This window comes from Fistularia commersonii, chromosome 25 (assembly GCF_037954325.1).
Source record: "Fistularia commersonii isolate RoL2024-O1a breed Wild chromosome 25, RoL_Fcom_v1.0, whole genome shotgun sequence".
Classification (NCBI taxonomy): domain Eukaryota; kingdom Metazoa; phylum Chordata; class Actinopteri; order Syngnathiformes; family Fistulariidae; genus Fistularia; species Fistularia commersonii.
In genome coordinates this window covers 763,041-782,619 of record NC_141308.1, presented here as the reverse complement: position 1 = coordinate 782,619, position 19,579 = coordinate 763,041, and the positions used below count along the sequence as shown (strand labels likewise).

Below are 19,579 nucleotides of genomic sequence, written 5' to 3'. Positions count from 1 at the left end.
TCTCAAGCTCAAAAAGCTTGACAATGTAGGAGGTGTGACATTGTAAACCCCTGATGCGTAAACCCCACATGAAAGAGAAAAACATGCTTGACACAGCGATAAAAGGTGAGAAAAACTACTCTTGTTTCAGTAGTCAAATGCACATTGCTCAGGCACCAACAGCAAAATAATACTGTCTTATCAAGTCTTGTTACACACATAAAAGCTTTGCTACCTTTGGAGTCCATGTACAGCTGAGACTACCTTGCTCTCCCCCACATCCATTTGCTTGTCTAGACCTTTTTAAATAGGACAAGGGCATTAGAATGAAGAGCAAACTATGTATCTTTCGATAGATACAGAAACACTTCTGTATCTATCTATCTGTATCAAATCAGAATTCACCTTAACATGGATGTAAGACGAATTTAATGAAGAAAACAATATTATCTGCTCAGGAATATGCTAAATTGGCTAAGTCATAATTTTTGATACCAAACTTTTGTAATTATTAATGGAAGATTACAAGTTATAAAAAAACAGTATTACATTATTAGATTAAATTACATTTATGTATTGATTATTGTTCTGCACTACTGTGGGAAGGCTTGATCTATAAGCCTCACTCAAAGAGGTGCTAGATGAAAATGCCATTTTCAGTTTCACACTAACAATAAAAGAGTAACAGATTGTTTGCAACCATAAAATCTTGATTTTAAAGTAGGAATAATAGAAATCCTTATGGGCAATTAATGAATTAACAGGGGGGCAAGGGCAGGATTTTTGTTTATATCAATTGATTGAGATATCCAGAATATGACAAAAAAAGAAAGGGTTAATTTGCACTTCAAACTAAATAAAGTTATGTATGTTATGTATGTTATGTAGGTGCAGGGTAAATTGTATACAGGGAAATGCCTGTTTTAGATTACCTATCTAATAACATTTTTTTAATGAAGATATTGGACTCACCTGTATTGTATCGTCTCAGATGTGGTTGAAGCTCTCAGTTTGGTCATAAGAATTCTTACGATGTTGAAGAGGAAAACAAAATTAATCTGGGAAAAGACACAGAAAATAGACAAGGTCTGAAAAACAGATTTGCAGCTGCAACTAAACTGTTCATTAAATGTTGACTATGAGTAGCAGACTGTGACACAAGTCAAAGCCATCTCTTTCTTTGCAAGACAGAGTTGGAGGCTTTCACATTCTGCATGCTGTTACAGCAATGTAAATAGTCATTAGACGATATGAGAGTAAACCTTCCAATAAAACCCCTCGAGTACTTAAAAAGATATATCCTCCCACGCCAGCAGGATCTTGCGCAGATGTAGTTTACATTACATATCCTTTCAATTTAGAAACAGACTGGTTAGCACAACTTGTGAACAACAAGAGAATATGAATATATGATTTTAAAAAAATGTCGTAAAAGGATAATAGATGTCCAGGTGTAATGTGGGCTCACCAGAAGAACGAGAATCACAGGTCCCTGGTAAATGTAGTCCATATATTTTCCGGGTTCTTTGCCAAACCAGCATCTGTTGAAACAGTGATAATGCAGATCAATTAATCTCAGTATTTATATAGAAATGCATATTTTTGGGAATACATACTGTTCATTCTCGTAATATAACTTTCCAATGCTCCAGGCTATTATTATTGGGCAGGGAATACCTAAAAAGGAAATAAACAGCTTTATGATCTTGCTCGAGGAAACAGATGAGCAACACTAACAATTTACTCAGGTCATAAAAATTGATAGTAATCATAAGACAAGCGCACAGCACCCATTAAAAAGTATAAATATAATTCAGGTTCCCAAGAGGAAACCTTGTAAACCCTGGAAAAACATTCATATCATCATTACGTTGTAATATTAACATGGAATATGCATCCGTGTCTGCAGAGCACAGTTCAGTGATGTGATGCGACAATTCTGAAGAAGGTTTTTCAGTTGGACAATAAATTAGGTCCTGCTTTCACAGTAACATAATACACAGTGACACTGTCAGATATTTTCCTGTAGGAGCATCTCTCTCAACTACCCTTCTTGAAAGAAAGACCACATGTGGTCAAAATGTGCGTGACCAAATTAAAAGACCAGCGCTTAAACCGTTCACAAAATTGAATGAGAAAAATTTTGAAAAACCAATGAAGTAAAATGAAGTACAAAGTACACACTGTATGTTAAATCCATATATATTCTACTTCAAGTGACTCTGCGGATGAAGACAAGTCTGCTTGTTGGCAATTGATTCTTTTCTTTGCTTTATAAAGCTAAAGATCCAAATACCTTCTGGCTGAAAAACATCTGCTTTGGTAAAAAGAAGCCAAGCTAAAAATGCCGTGACTTAAAGACGATCAGACAGATGAAAAGGTGAGGTGATCAGAAAAATGACCTTCAGTACAGCAGAAAGACCCTTTTTTATGCCAGTTATCTTCAAGCCTCTGAGGGAAGTAAAGTTCCTTATGTCCCATATTAATCCCAAATTGATATACCTCTAATTATCTTATTAATCTGTTTATTGATTCATAATTCATTCCACATGAAATGCTGCTTCATTTGTCTTTTTCTTTCCAGCTGAAGCTAGTTGCTGTTGATGCCTTCATACATTCGAAGAACCTCATGATTTGAGATTTATGTTGTTTTTAGTCCAAAATATCACAAGTCACAGCAAACAGTGATTGTTTATATTTTTCATTTGTCTTTCTTATGCAGGTAACTGCAGATATTTCACCATTACATTGTATACATTTTGTAATTTTCAATTTAATGACACACAGGTTAGAAAGTGTTACATTCCCCTTTGATTAATTCAATTTTAAACTTAATATACAAAACTTTTCATAGGGCCCTCTAAAATTAAATGAAGGTGCATATTGTATCTCTGTTATACTGTGATTAAATGTAGGCATGCCTGGTTATACATCTTTCCTCATGCAATGAATCAATGTACTGTTTATAAGAGCTTTTTGTCACTGTTTATAAAGCAAAAGAAATATTATTTCATGTAATATTTGCACATGTCTCTTTATTGAATTTCATTAAATAAAATATATGGAAATCATTTTCTATTTACTTGGTCACCCACTTTTCTACATTACGAATTGTACAGTTTTTAACAATCATTTGCGCTAAGAATCCGGAATTGACCACCACTTTGTGTGTGAATTCATCATCAAAAATAGCATTCGTCATTTATTTTTTGTTTGTATATATATTGTAGTGGGAGATATGACAGCTCCTGTCACACATATACAAACCACCTAAAAATAAATATGTTTTACCATTTGTCAGTTCTTTGGTATAGGTCTGGTTATCTTTTAACACAAACCTTAAGCTTAAATCACTATTTCATTTCATCACAGAAAATGAATCTCTTTTCTATTTTCTTTGATCATGTAATGACTGTTCTTGTTTTATAGCAAAAAAAAACACAAGATTTCCAAATTACTCCGAGGGAAGCGTACAAGCATATTTTCAATGTTCATTTTTCTGCATCACGAATGTAGCCTCAGGTCGGCACTGGCCCGTGTCTCCCCAAGCCTGCCTTGGAAAGGCACGAAGCAGTGTCTCCCTGTGCCGGTCCCAAGCCCAGATCAATGCAGAGGGTTGCATCAGGAAGGGCATCCGGCGTAAAACTTTTGCCAAAACCAAACATGCCAGTCAACCATAACCATATCAAACCCGATCGGTCGTGGACCGGGCTAACAACGACTGCCATTGGTACTGATGACCTACAGGGTACTAATGGAAATTGGGCTACTGTGGGTCGAAGAACAAGAACAAGAAGAAGAGGAAGAGTGCGTGTTCGGAAGCAGAGAGAGAGAAGGAAAGGAAAAAACCTGGGACTGAGAGTAGGGACTTTGAATATCGGGACTATGACAGGAAAAGGTAGAGAGTTGGTCGATGTGATGCATAGAAGGAAGGTGGATATACTGTGTGTCCAGGAGACCAGGTGGTAGTAAAGGTAGTAAGGCAAGAAGCTTGGGAGCAGGCTTTAAGTTGTACTATTATGGTACTGACAAGAAGAGAAATGGAGTAGGAGTTATCTTGAAGGAGGTGTTTGTTGGGAACGTCCTAGAGGTGAAAAGAATGTCAGATAGACTTATGAGTCTGAAACTGGAAATTGAAGGTGTGATGCTCAATGTTGTTAGTGGCTATGCCCTGCAAGTGGGATGTTAATTTAAAGAGAAGGAGAAGTTCTGGAATGAGTTAGATGAAGTGATGCAAAATATTCCAAGAAATGAGAGTGGTAATTGGTGCAGACTTCAGTGGACATGTTGGTGAAGGCAATAGAGGGGACAAAGTGGTGGAAACTGAAAAGGAAGGAGTGTTGTATGGTTTTCAGGGAGAAAGGCTCTGGGTGGTCAGGGTGAGCTTCCAGATGATTGGACAACAACAGCTAGTGTTATCAGGGAGGCAGGTAGAAGAGTACTCGGTGTGTCATCCGGAAAGAAAGTAGATAAGGAGACTTGGTAGTGGAATGACGAAATGCAGGAGTATATACAGAGAAAGCGGTTAGCAAAGAAGAAGTGGGATACTGAGAAGACTGAAGAGAACGGACAGGGGTTCAGGGAGATGCGACGAAAGGTTAAAATAGAGGCAGCAAAGGCAAAACAAAGGGCGTACGATGACTTGTATGCTTGGTTGGATAGTAAGGAGGGTGAGAATGATCTATAAAGGTTGGCGAAACAGAGAGATAAAGATGGAAAGGATGTACAACATGTCCGGGTGATTAAGGATGGAGAGGGAAATGTATTGACAGATGCTAGAAGAGTGATAGGAAGATAGAAGGAGTACTTTGAAGAGCTGATGAATGTGTAAAATGAAAGAGAGGCAAGGGTAGAATAGGTGACTATTGAGGATGAAGAGTGGAAAAGCAGTTGGTCCTGATGATATACCTGTGGAGGTGTGGAAGTGTCTAGAAGAGGCAATGGTAGAGTTTCTCACTCGATCATAAACAAGATCTTTGGGAGTGACAAGATGCCTGAAGAACAAACAAACTGTGATGGTGCCTATTTTTAAGAATAAGGGGGGTGTGCAGAATTGTGGCAACCAAAGAGGGATAAAGTTGATAAGCCATACAATGAAGTTATGGGAAAGAGTAGTGGACTAGACTGAGAGCAGAAGTCAGCATTTGTATGCATTTGTCAGTATGGCTTCATGCCTAGGAAGAGTACTACAGATGCAGTATTTGCATTGAGAATGCTAATAGAGAAGTACAGAGAAGGCCAGAGGGAGCTGCATTGTGTTTTTGTAGGCCTAGAAAAAGCATATGACAGGGTGCCAAGAGAGGAGCTCTGGTATTGTATGAGAAAGTCTGGAGTGGCAGAGAAGTATGTTAGACTGGTGCAGGACATGTATGCTGGCTGTGAGACATTGGTACGGCGTGCGGTAGGGGTAACAGAGAAGTTCAAGGTGGAGGTGGGACTCCATCAGGGATCAGCTCTGAGCCCCTTCTTGTTCGCAATGGTGATGGATAGGCTGACAGATGAGGTTAGACAGGAATCTCCATGGACCATGATGTTTGCGGATGACATTGTGATCTGTTGTAAGAGCAGACAACAGGTAGAGGAAAATCTAGAGAGGTGGAGGTATGCTCTGGAAAGGAGAGGAATGTAAGGTAGTCGCAGCAAGACAGAATATATGTGTGTGAATGAGAGGAACTCGGGTGGAACGGTGAGGCTACAGGGAGTGGAGATCAAGAAGCTGGAGGATTTCAGGTACTTGGGGTTAACAGTCCAGAGCAACGGAGAGTGTGGAAAAGAGGTGAAGAGACGGGTCCAAGCAGGTTGGAATGGGTGGAGAAAAGTGTCAGGGGTACTATGTGATAGACGACAATCGGCTAGAATTAAAGGAAAGGTGTACAAGACAGTGGTGAGACCAGCGATGCTGTATGGACTAGAAACTGTTACAATGACCAAAAGACAGCAGACAGAACTAGAGGTTGCAGAGATGAAGATGCTGAGGTTCTCTTTGGGAGTGACCAGGATGGATAGGATCAGGAATGAGCCTATCAGAGGAACAGCACTTGTTAGATGTTTTGGAGAGAAGGTCAGAGAAGCCAGACTGAGATGGTTCGGTCATGTACAGAAGAGGGGTAGAGAATATATTGGTAGGCGGATGCTAGAATTGGAGCTGCCAGGCAAGAGGTCTCGAGGAAGACCAAAGAGAAGATTTATGGACGTAGTGAAAGAGGATAGTCTGAGAGAGGAGGATACGGAGAATAGGGTAAGATGGAGAAAGTTGATTCGCTGTGGCGACCCCTGAAGGGAAAAGCCGAAAGAAGAAGAAGAATTTTCTGCTTCACGATCATATACTTCATTCTCAACACTCATATACTTCAGAGACTCCAATCCATCGCTGGAGGTCAGGCACAAAATTAATATCTTTCAAAACCATTGTAGCTATATTGTGCTGTTCTCAAATATTTTGAGAATGCATTTCAGAATTAACAGTATTCAAGCAAATGCTCATAATGAATGGGGGTCATTATTTCAAAGTGTGATGATGCACTGTTAATAATCTGTTTCATCAACAGACTCAGCTCAATAATGTCAACTCATGAACTACAACATTAAAGTAATCCTTAATCAAATGAAATTATTTTTTAAGTCTGATTTAAGGCCAAGAGGGGAATTACATTTTGGGGGCAATTAACAACATTTTCTGTGTGATGTCATAGGAGTTACTGATTTGAAAGCTCTATTTTTAAAAAGATGGAAGCACTTTAGTATCTCAGTTTCATTGTAAGCTTGTAAAGTTCAAGAAAAAACAACTACTTTTATGTACAAGGGGAAAATATCTGTTTCACTGTATTAGTTCTATGATGTGCAAAATATATGAGTGAACCAAAAGCTAAGACTGAGAACAGAGACACAATTGATGGCAAGACCATACTTACACCATCCGATGAAAAGGAAGACCCACTTTCTAAGCTTGTCAGTAGAATAGGTCATCACAATGGCAGTGTGGAGGTAACATCCTTCAACAAACATCCAGAAAAAGTTTGTGACCACAAAGTAGTTATATATTGTTGTAATTAATCGACACCAGGGCTGGAAAGAAAAAAGAAAGGCAAAAGGTAACATCAATAGTGGAAAAGGGAATAAAGACGCTAAAATGTGAATATCTGAAGAGTGGCTTAACGATAGAAGGCAGTAGGTTAATTTACTTATACTATTTAATCTGCCTTGCTTGGTACATTATTTACTATGACGTAGTGGTAAGTTTGACATCACCATACCAATTCCTCTTTTCCAAAGCAAGTAAGATAAAAAAAAAAATCCCAGTTCCCAGAGTTGTAATAACTGGGCTTGTATCCAAACAATAGGGATATCAACTAATTAAAAATGGATCAATAGAAAGAATGAAGTTCTGGCAAAAAAGTAACACATCAAGCAAACATTTGCAGATGAGTTAATTTGGAGACCCAGGAAATCAAGAGATAGAACAACACAACACAAGTGGAAGTGTATTTGGAGTTGTAAGTGAGGTGGCTCCAGATATTTCTGAAAAGTACAGCTTCCTGCTATTTGTAGTTATGCTATGTGAGGAAAAATCAGAAAATGGTGCTTTATTTGACAGAATACTATTATTCCCCCTAAAGATGGAGATCACAACAAAAAAAACCACAAAGATAACAATTTTAAAAATAAGAAACAGAGATTGCCAACAAATTTAGCTTAGAGAATTTTGAGATTCATCAAACATTTTTGATTTAATACATATCAGCAAAATATGGTTCTTCAGCTATGTTTCATATCCTTTACAGTACAGTGTATGCTTATAAGATGCAGTATATCAGTGGCTTTACCTCATTGCTCTCATGGATGTTGTGGTCAATCAGTTGGAGCAAGAACCACATCACATTCCTCAGTATAAATGTCGTAATCAGGTTCCAGTGAATGATGTTTCGAAGACATCGTATACTCCTGCCAAGTATCAAAGCTGTTTTAATTGCATTTAATTGCAAAGAAATAATAAAAAATACAAATATCAAAACACTTTAGAAAAAAAGATCAAAAAATAATAATACTAATAATAATCTGTCGATAAGGAGGAAAAAAGTGCAGAGAATAAATTGATTTTGGTGTTTGTCATTTTAGGAAATGAGCCACATTGCCTCAGGCGAGCTGGATCAATGTTATTATGGTACAGATGCTGGCGCTAAACAGTATAAGAGTGCTTATGTCTCATGAAGATTTGAGCAGCAATATCCCACAGCTGCCACATCATTTCCTGATGCAAAAAACCATCAGTTCATTCAGATCTTTTCTTCACATTTCTGCTATATCCACATACTTATTGTTATTATATTGATAGAGGGAACCTCGGCTTCAATTACTTATTCCGATAGGACAATGATTGTATTATAAAGAGTAAGAATGTGGGTCACTCACAAAAAACAATACATGTCGGAATCTTCTTGTCATTGCAACTGGACTTCAATTTCTTCACAGGAAGACATTTCCCCCCTCATCCGAGAAGCTTCTTCAGTTCAGAACTGAAGAAGTTTTTTGGATACCTCTTCAAGTGAAGTAATTCAAGTGCAGTCGTAACAACAAGAAGTTTTGACAAGAATTCACCATGACCTGGATGACTGAGAACCTCCACAAAGAAACAACGTGATTTTCTGGCAAGCTATTCACGCTTTTCGCTGGGCTTTGCCAATCTACGACCATGTATTTGACAATTTTAGAAAGCAGTTCTTTCTTTCTTTCTTTCTTTCTTTCTTTCTTTCTTTCTTTCTTTCTTTCTTTCTTTCTTTCTTTCTTTCACAATTTACTGAATCCATTTCAACCTACAACAACCAACTGTAGCAACTTACAGTAAATACTGTCAGTATGATAGACCCTTGCTTTGAGTAATTTCGATGAAGAATTTATACCTTAGTTTAATTCTAATGATCTGGTTTCTTTAGTGAAGGACTTCTTATATTTGCAAAACCCTGTCCACAGAGGAGGTATGAAGACACAGAGGAGGTATGAAGAGTATCAAATGTGTCCAGGTACAACCAAACTTTTTTTTATTTTATTGCTATTAAAAGTGTTGATATAACTTGTTTTCTGGCGGAACTAAAATATAAAATTGACCCTCTTCGTCAAATTAATAGAAGTTTGGGTGTGAATAGGGTCTGTTTGAATCAAAGGTCTGGTAACAGCTGCTTTATAGTGTTTAACTTTTATTATCATTTGTTTGACAGTGCATCTCACTTAAAGGAAAAAAGTTGTGAGGATGACAGTTTTGCTGTTGCTGTTATTTTGTAATTTGTGAGAAAAACATTGATTATTCAAGTCTTTAATCTGGAAAAATCAATACCTCCATCAGCAACCCTCATTGATTGAACTCTTCTCTACAATGCAGCTAAGGATGTTAAGTGTCTGGAGCATTCTGCCAGAGCCAATGTAGACATGTTTATAAATCAGGACATGAAAAGGGCTAAAACAGATTAGAAGAGGGAATTGTCAGGAAACACAAATCATTGAGTTTTAGCCCAAGTGTCTAGCCTCACACATCTTTTGACATAAGGGAGTTAATGATAGGCAGTCCAAGTATATTACATGCACTTTCTTGATTGTCTCCTGTGAGGTCACATACATAAAGGACACATTTAAATGGATGGACACTATTTCTGTACTTGCCTTAAGCATAAGAAGAGAATGAAAGCCATGACTAGAGCTCCCACAGAGATGCAATGGCCTAGGTAGTTGATGATCAGCGCTATTTTATAATGTACTGGATATTTTCTCTGAAATGAGAATTCAGTTACTTCTTCAAAATAACTTATGAATCATAAAAAAATAGCTAAATCAGGGTTGTGAATATGAACATTAACAGTGATAGAAAGCAAATACAATTGACACACATCTGATGTTTTAGCTCAGAATTATTAAGAAAATAGAGCAAGGGCCAGAAATATACACAACGAGGAGGCAGGATGTGCAGTAATTAGGCCAACCGTTTCTGTTAATACATCAGAGCTGGAGTTTGTCCTCAGGCTTTTCTGACAGAGATATAGACACTAATGTATTTATGAAATTGTTAAGTCATCTGCAAATTAATGTTAAAATGGTCAAGCGAAGGGAGATAATAAGATTGCAATACAGTAAGAGTTTAAATGTTAAAAACTACTTTGCAACATCTGTTTTCCTTTAACTGAATAATGAGACGGTTAACACCTGAAATGGCTGATAGATGACTGACTGCGCATCTCAACACTAACCTTTTCCTCCAAAATGGGTTTGCAATTTGAGTAATTGCTCTTCAATGCCCAAGTGCCATTTTCCATGCATTCTCTGTATGCACTTCCTACAAAAAACAGGAGTTATTAGAACATAATATTAGGATGCGGCATTTAATGGAAACATTCATGATGTTTGGAATACTTTGGAAATTCTTCTAGGAGATATATTTGAAGTTTAAACCTTTACATCTATATTCAGACTCAGCAGGTACTCAGTGAAGTCTGTGTTGGTGATAACTACCCATTTCTTGTAACAAGGTCATAGTGACCTTTCAGCCAAATATGTTGGTTTCATTGTTTTTCTAAACTTCCTTAAGGCTAGGGTTCAAAGAGTAGCACTACAAATTGCCCGCCTCTTTTACACAATGCTAGTTCAGCAATATAATTTCTTATTCATGGAAAAGAAACACAAAGCCTCTAACCCAGTCTTTTTATTTGCTTATCTTTTAAAGCCTGCTTTCCATAATCAACTTTGTAATTTTTCACTGCAGTCAGTGTGTTCTAGTGATGCTGAATTAAAGCTCTTTTACCGTAAATTATTTTGTTCATTTCTTCAATGAGTGGTTGTTAATATTTTCAAGCACTCAGCTGCCAAGAAATTAATCATTTCATTATATTTTTTTCTATTTATCAGTAACTGTTGCAAGCGTCACAAAATGATCCTTATTAAAATAGCAACCAAAATAATAATGGGCAGTATGCATATTTTTACAAGTCACTGTAACAAGCCAAATGAATGACAATGAGAATCTTTCCAATTATCATGATGAACAATTTAGTTCTATGCAATGAAATAACTCAATTACCTTTCCCTGAATCAATAAATATTTTATATTGGCAAGCATGCGTGATGGTTTTTGCCATCCCTGGAATGAGCTGTTCTGAAAAATCCCAAACAAGCACAGATTAGGAATATCATTCACTTGCCTTGACTTAGCAAAGTCTTATGAACAACTAGAATACATGGTTGAAAGTGTGGGAACCATCTATTATACATGTGCCTAAAGCAACGTCTGAAGCATTAGCAGCAGAGAACAATCCTTTGCATTCCAATTAATGTTACATTATGTGACATTTGTATTTGGAGAGGAGAACAAAAAACTGCTACAGGCAACATGAAACAGAGAAGAAAATTTCCTTTGGGATAAAAAAAGTTGTTCTTATTAAAACAGACTGCTTGTATTTGACTTGTTCCAATGCAATTGTAAAAGGACATTTGTTAGCTGATTTACTTTAAATAAAGAAAACACAAATTGTTAATTACTTGGACAGGAGCAGCTCAGCAAATCAGATGAACCTTTACCCCATGACTTGATTACAACAGTGGCGGGCCGTGCATTTTACACCTAGGCCCTCAGTAGTGCTCCGAATCAATCCACCCCCCAATAATTACTTTATGGCCATAAAAAAACATCTTATAATGCAGAAATGCAGTATAAAGAGAGGTGCATCGCAGATGGATAACCGGTGTAGTGTTAAAATTCGGCCGCGGGAGCGCATCATGTGACGACAGAGGGATGCCCAACTCTGTACTCTTCCACTGACACCCCCACGCGTAATCAATCGCTTTGCCCGGGGCGCGTCCCGGCACCCCGAGTGCCACAATTCCAAGAGTGTGTACAACAAGTCCTTAATAGGAAATAAACCCGACAGTTGAGGCGATGGTATAAAATGACCGCGCCTCCTCGACTCGGGGCCAGAGCCTCCTCACCTGCACATCCGCTGGACGCGTCTCAGCGGGTGTCCAGAGAGGGAGAACCATCCTCTCAGGGTGACATTCATTCTAGCCCGGGATATCTCTGGCCCGGGATATCTCGTAAGTGTATTTCCTGAGTTTGAATAAACCATTCTTGCCCGATCAGTCCTGGAACACACCGGGACAACAAAATTCCGGTCCCGTGGCAGGAGCCCCAAAAAAGGACAGTAGCCACAATAAATGCCTTTCTAACAAACAGCTGTGACACATAAAAAACACCAATAATAGCCTTATAAACTTGCAGTACCATTTAGGAAATAGCAGCATTTTACTCACCCAAATTCTGATCATTTGTAGACAAAATCCATCCTTCTTTCTTTCCTCAAATAGAGTTCAATTATTCTGTCGTACAGATTATCCGTGCGCTTCGTCTCCAAGCACTCCCAGCAATACAATTTGCAGTGTACCTCAGAGCCTGTGAGCCAGGGGTACCGGTCATAGTTCATGGCTGAAAATGTCGGACAAATCTTTTTCCTGCTTGTGACAGGTTCGCTAGCTTAGTAGTTGCCCGACCTTTTTTTACTAAGTCCAGCTTTTCTTCAAAAAGAAGATCGCTTTAACAATACATTAGAAACCAAATCCCTTTCTTCTCCTCCTGCAGCCATTGTGGGCTGAAAAAAAACAATATTAAACAAACTCAACTATATTTCTGTTCACAGTTCGCTAGTACGCTTCTCCTTGCTAATACACTTGTCCTCTCTCTGACTATGCAATCAGAGGGCGTGAATACGCTGACGTTGCTGAGGCCTGCTAGAAGGCTTTGATGTCGCCAACTCAAAATCTAATTGCTTGAAGCAACAGCATCATCAACACTTATTTTTTGCGTAAAGGGCTTGCAGAACCTATCGTGCAGCCCCCCCCCCAGATTATGGCTGAAAAGAAATGTGATCGGTTAAAAGCTTTAGTATGAAAATGCATCTCTGGAAGCGACACAACCAGGAGAAAAGCTATGAAAGGAAGTGAACAGACCATTTGGAATTATTTAATAAGTATTCATGGACAAATTTTAATTAACGTTTGGGACTCAGATATTTTTTTAGGCCAGCAGAGAAGGCCTTGCAGGCCCTGATGGCCCACAACTGGATTACAACATTTTTAAAACACAAGGTACTTGTTTGTTTTACAATTACAATTCAATGCACCAATGGTTGCCTGAATTTGAGACTTCAGTTAGAGCCTACTCTGCTTTACTTCTTCTCTCGGCTTTTCCCTTCAGGGGTCCCCACAGAAAATCAACTTTCTCCATCTTACCCAATCTCTGTATCCTCCTCTCTCACACCAACTCATCAACTTCATCCCTATATAGTTGCCGTAATTCTGCACATCCCCCTTACTCTTAAAAATAGGCTCCATCACACTTCGTCTCCATTCTTCAGGCATCTTCTCACTCTCGAAGATCTTGTTTAATGATCGAGTCAGAAACTCTACCGCTGCCTCTCCTTGACACTTCCACACCTCCACAGGTATATCATTAGGTCCTACCCTGCCTTACTAAAAGACACTATGTTTGTGTCCTTTCCTTTAAGGCTTGAATCTGTTTTCAGTCTGAAATCATTAATTAGAACCTAAACATTTCATAAAGATGTTGGTTACCTGACGAACTTGACTGAGGGCTGCATAGTTGAATGACTAATTTTGGGTGGAACATCAAAGCTAACTTAAATACCCTTGTAAAGAAAAGGTTTCACTGAGCTTAGGTTTTCTGTTACCTAGGTGACATTTAGTCCAAAGTGGAAACAAATCCAATAACAGAATCATAATCTAGCTTTATTTTTGCATTGAACAAAGCCCTATTTCTTTAATTTAGAAGCTACATTTTTTGAATCCTTTCTCCAATATAGGGCTCCAATAAGAAATAACTGAAAGTGGCAACCTTTTGGTATCATTCAGGCACTTGATTTTTGCATTGCTCATATAGACATAGCATTTTCCATTTGTTGTTTTGGTTAACATCCTTTGATAAAAATTTGCTTCATGAGAATCCAACATGACTTAGTACGTCAGCAAGACATTGCCATATGCAAGCCCTCAGTTACAATCCTCCTCACAATTTCAGGCACTGTCAAATACACAATCTGCGTTTCACATAGAAATAAAAAAAATGACACAATCTGTAAGATACACAACCATTTTCTAAGTTTCACATGAAACAAAACGAGGGAAGAAGTCCAAGTTATTCCACTGATGCAGGAGTAATCAAAAGCACTGGCGCAGGAAACATGGATAACCAGCCATCTACGAAGTACGCTTGATAAAGCAATTCATAAAGTACTTCATAGAGCAATAATAAACCAAATGACTCATTCACAGTTTGGGGACAAGATTTCCACTTGAAGGTGTAAAAACCCCAACATGCACCTGAAAAAAATGAACTGAAGTCAAATTTTTTTTGGAAATGATATAGATGTGTGACTATGCTCCATTCAAACCTTACTCTCTCTTCTTGCCTGACTGCCAACCTTTCTTGTTTTTTTCTTTGTATTGTTATTGTTATTACTATTATTATCATTGTTGTTATTTTTATTATTATTATCATTATTATTATTATTATTGGGCAATACAGTGGCGCAATGGTTAACCAAATGGAAAATGCTTTTTTACTGTTTTACATTTTACCTGCAATAAAAGTTTTATAAAACACTATTAATACCTTATTATGGGTGGCCAATGGCTATGTCTACTGAGTGTTCTGCGTCTTCTGCTTAGTGTTTATTGGTAGTATGCAAGGTTTCATAAAAAAAATATATTATTTTTTTGTTGTAAACTAGATTTTCTCAGGGCAGCACAGTGATGCACTGGTTTTTCTGCCTCACAGCACAAAGGACTCTGGTTCGATTCTGAAGAGTTTACATGATCTGCCTGTGTCTGCATGTGTTTCATCAGGGTTCTCCAGTTTCCTCCCACAGTCTAAAAACATGCAACAGGTTGATTGGAAAAATTTGGAAAATTAGAGCTAAATGGTCATCTGTCTATATATGTGACCCTGCGATTAACTGGTGACCCGTCCAGGATGTAACCTGCCTATTGCCCGATGGCAGCTTCCCCGTGAACATAAAGTGAGATGATCATCATCAGTCATCCATTATCTACTGCTTGTCCAGCGCTTAGAGCAGCTGCAGCGATGCTGGAGCCTATCCCAGCTGTCACTGGGTGAAAGACACAGACACAGGCCCAAATATAGAAACAAACAAAAATTCACTCTCTTGACAATTTTCCCAATGACCATATTTTCCGGACTATACAAAAAATGCGGCTAATCTATGGATTTTCATTCGCTAACAGCGATTAAGGTGCTTTAGCGAGAAGTCCAAAAACGTGACAGGCGCAAGAGCCCAGTGCAAAGAAGAAGGCGCAAATTTTTGGCGCACTCAACACAAAATGCAAGCCACTCAACATCAGTGTGAATCATGCATTTAAAGTGGCACTCCAAGGTGAAAGGGAGGCTTGGCTGACCTGTGGCGAGAAATCATTCACAAAAACTGTCCACACGTGAAGAGCGTTCTTTTCCGAGGTCTGCCAGTGGATCCGAACGGCATGGAGCAGCGTGAAAGAAGCCAGGATAACAATGAGTTTTGAAAGTCTGGGCTGCTGTGTGAAGAGAACAGCACAACTTCAGGAGGTAACTTTACCTCGAGATGAAAGTGACATCGCGAGCGACAACGACAGAGAGACTGAAAAGGTGTGTGACAGACATTTTCTGAGGCTCTTCAACTCAAACACAGAAGAAGATGGTTTCAGTGCACAGGGGGAGGACGAATAAAGCCATCAATGAAGCCATCAGATGTTTTACTGCCATGTTACAGACATGTTTTGCATTGGAAACAATCAATTAAGGTATGTAAATAAACATTTACAAAGTCTTTCTGTGTAAACATCTCATTTCACAACATGGATATCTGTGGCTTACAATGTGGTGTGGCTAATATGTTAAAATATTTTTTTCTTTCAAAATTGAGTGGGTGCGGCTTATATTCTGGTGGGTTCTATAGTCCCAAAAACAGTTACCCTCTGCAGGTAGCAGTAGTAATATTTAACTTAAGGACGTTTGAAGTTTCGTTAACTTTATATTGGGTTTGAAATAAAGTGTTCTTTGATTATTTCAGTGTAGATATGTGTATATAAGTATTTGGACAGACAAAGAGCAGACATAAAGACAGAGGTAGGCAAGCCGGCAAGCAGATGGATGAATGGATGGAAAAAGTTCATCATTCACCAAAAAATCACCAATACAATATTCCAAAGTAGGGAAGGCCCTCCAAAAAATTCCCCAACAATTTGAAACAAATACTGTAAATAGTACAAAACAAACAACCAACAGTGTATTGGAAAATCTGAAACAATTCATGAACTCACTTTAATTATGGCGAATATAAGGGACACAATTTCCCATACCTTGGGACATAAAATATATCAACATCAAAGAAAAACAGTTGTAGAAAAAATGTTTTTTTCAGTGCTCATACATGCAGCTGGCTTTCCAAGATTATACCATCCCTTAAAGTACATGTAGAGCAATATTCTTAACACTGACACAGCCTCCATACAAAGTGAGTTTGGATGCATATTAGAGTAATCTGGTGATGTTTGGATGATTAAAGAAATAAGGCCAGACAGCCAACCAGCCAGCCAGCCAGCTAGATAGATAGATAGATAGATAGATAGATAGATAGATAGATAGATAGATAGATAGATAGATAGATAGATAGATAGATAGATAGATAGATAGATAGATAGATAGATAGATAGATAGATAGATAGATAGATAGATAGATAGATAGATAGATAGATAGATAGATAGATACATAGATAGATACATAGATAGATACATAGATACACAGATACATAGATACATAGATACATAGATACATAGATACATAGATATATAGATACATAGATAAGAGGTGAAATGGTCAGCAACACTGTTGCTTAAAATCCCAATCACTAGCTCTGTGGTAAATATAAATGGGTATGATAGTTTGACGTTCTGTAACCAAAACATCTCGAGAGAGCCACACACCTGAGCCACTTACTGCAGCCATTCCCTTAAGCTCAGGGAGTAACTTACTAGGCTGAGGACAGAGTAAAGTAGGCCAATCATAACAGGATGGGAATCTCACCGCTCTGTGCAGTCGGGTATGATATTCCATTCAGGCAGCAAGGGCTGGAGCAGAGCTGCTATGTTGTACATATGTCACAGTACAGCCAAGGACAGGAGGCAAAACTCAGTGGGAGCTTAACATTCACAGTAATACTGAGAATCTTCCACACTGGCATTGAAGGGGTGTATTAAACAACTTTTTATCCCTTATAACTTAATGACTGATGCCAAATTTGGGGGGAAAGAAATCTTAAATAATAAGCATGGAATTACAGGTTGAAACAGAAGATTATTCATATTATATTCATATTACTTTTTAAAATGTTCATTTATGTTAAGATATCCGCTAACATGGAAAATGGAGATAAATTATACAAAAATATTCATATTTATGTGGAATAGTCTGCAAGTCTAGACAGGTAGTTACTCTAATCACAGAGATCCCCTTGTTCCTTTTCTGCTTGTATCTTTTTTGTGCTATGTTGGCAAAAACAAACAATGCAAGTTCAACTGCTTCTGAGGCTTGCCCTGTAAAGTAGGATAAAGTTTAAGTATCATGGCATGTGTGGAGATTGGATCTGTGGAAGGGCTGTGTAACATCTTAGTGCTCATTTGCTTTGTTTGACTCAAATATCTTTTTGACAAGAGTTTTTGTAAATGATGGTACTGAATACAGCTATAATTTTGAAATTCAAATTGAATCTTCTTGATATCTCACTTCAAAGTGAATGTATGAATTAAAAAAAAAAAAAAAACATATTTCTGCTTCATCCAGTGAATAAAAATATGCTTATTGCACTGAGTAATGCATGGGGTGATATGATGATGTGTTCATAGAAGAGATAATTGAATCTGAGATAGACTTATGAATTATAATTTCCTGGAAAATATTGAAGTGATCTGAGATATCAAAAATAAAACACTTTAATTGTTGGTCATGGTTGAAGGAGGATTTGCTCAAAATTAAAAGAAAAGTCATTTTGTTATTCCCTGCAGTTGTTAAAAAGGGCAGCAAAAGTATGTGCTACCTTTGATATTTTACTGCAAGTGCAGCTTTACCAGCGTGTGTGTGTGTGTGTGTGTGTGTGTGTGTGTGTGTGTGTGTGTGTGTGCAAGTGCATAGCTACTGTCCTTACATGCAAAGTTATCCTTTTCAAAGGGCAAGTAAAAACATGTCTCTTTTCCTCACTGTTCCAGTCTTCATCATCTACAAACACCCTAAGTGTATTTTTGTACAAAGTACATAGCAGGAAACACATAATTGTTTCATGAGGACATGGGTGAAGGAAGGGAAATTGTAATGCGTTCCAAAATCTGATTGTGGCATTACCACACAGCTCAAAATTATGACCCGTTTGACCTGTGGTCCAAATCATAATTTATTAGACCCGTCGTCACTAAAATTCCATCTTCACTGCATTATATACACAACTGTTCCACAGGCCTTGATTGACCCTAACTTGATTCAATGCAACATGACAGTTAAACCACTTCTCAAAAAATAACACTGTCCCACCCTTGTCGCATTTACTTTGTTATATGTTTGTCCCTTGCTCCCTGGCATTATCAGCATATTCTCAAAAATGACTCCCTCAAAAAATCTGGATGACATTCCTCCAGGGCTGGTTTTAAAAGTTCAAAATATAGTTACACATTCAATTGTATGAAAAATATAAAATAATGTCATATACAATCTTGTTCTACAGTTTTAATATTACTGTGATGCTCGCAGACTTGAATGTGTTTGTACTTTAGCTTCTATGAGCAATTGACACTTGACAATTTATAGAAAAAATATCTTAATAACACCTAAAACCAAAGACAAAATGAAAGGTGCTGCCAAGAAATGTGGTCAGCATAATACATTTTTAGTTTGTCTTTAAAACATGCTCTTGTCTTCTATAAAGGGGAAACACTGGAATGATGAATGCTTTTAAGAAAACATCGAAACATCTTTTTACAACATCAGCCCCAAGGTCCTCAAGGTGTTGGCTGGGGAGCCTGGTGGAGTCTTCCAGCACCTCTTCAACCTCTCTGAGGTTGCTGAAGGTGCCTGACTTCTGGAAGACCTCCTGGATTGTCCCAGTGCCTACTAAAAGAATTCCAAGTGCTCTCAATGAGTACAGGCCAGTGTCACTAACATCGCATGTCATGAAGTCATTTGACAGGCTATTACTACAGCACCTGAAGGAATGGCTATCTGCTTCTCTGGACTCTCTGCTGTTTGTGTACAGGCAGCACATGGGTGTGACGGATGCAATCATCTTGCTAACACACAGGCCTCTGTCTCACCTGGAGGGTGCAGGAAGCCCTGTACCTTCAACAGCATGCACCCCCCCGTCCTTAACTCTAGAACACTAACGTTAAAATAAGTAACACCATCACTAACGTTGGGTATATTTTACCCAATACAATATCCTGGATAAAATACACTTTTCATCAATTTATAGATGGGCCGATGGGAGGAGGGAAAGAAACATACAATTAATAACA

The 19,579-nt window shown here is 38.0% G+C and overlaps 1 protein-coding gene across 2 annotated transcripts in view; it reads right to left on the bottom strand.

Annotated features, from left to right (window-relative positions):
- Nucleotides 1-19,579, bottom strand: part of crhr2 (corticotropin releasing hormone receptor 2) — a 42,280-nt gene that overhangs the window by 8,242 nt on the left and 14,459 nt on the right. For both annotated transcript variants that reach the window (XM_086173039.1, XM_086173038.1), the window contains exons 3-9: nucleotides 10,212-10,297; nucleotides 9,631-9,737; nucleotides 7,803-7,920; nucleotides 6,891-7,044; nucleotides 1,596-1,656; nucleotides 1,448-1,520; nucleotides 952-1,037 (exon numbers count right to left, since the gene is read on the bottom strand). In XM_086173039.1, the coding sequence (XP_086029165.1) occupies nucleotides 952-1,037; nucleotides 1,448-1,520; nucleotides 1,596-1,656; nucleotides 6,891-7,044; nucleotides 7,803-7,920; nucleotides 9,631-9,737; nucleotides 10,212-10,297 (685 nt within the window). The remainder of the gene's footprint in view (nucleotides 1-951; nucleotides 1,038-1,447; nucleotides 1,521-1,595; nucleotides 1,657-6,890; nucleotides 7,045-7,802; nucleotides 7,921-9,630; nucleotides 9,738-10,211; nucleotides 10,298-19,579) is intronic.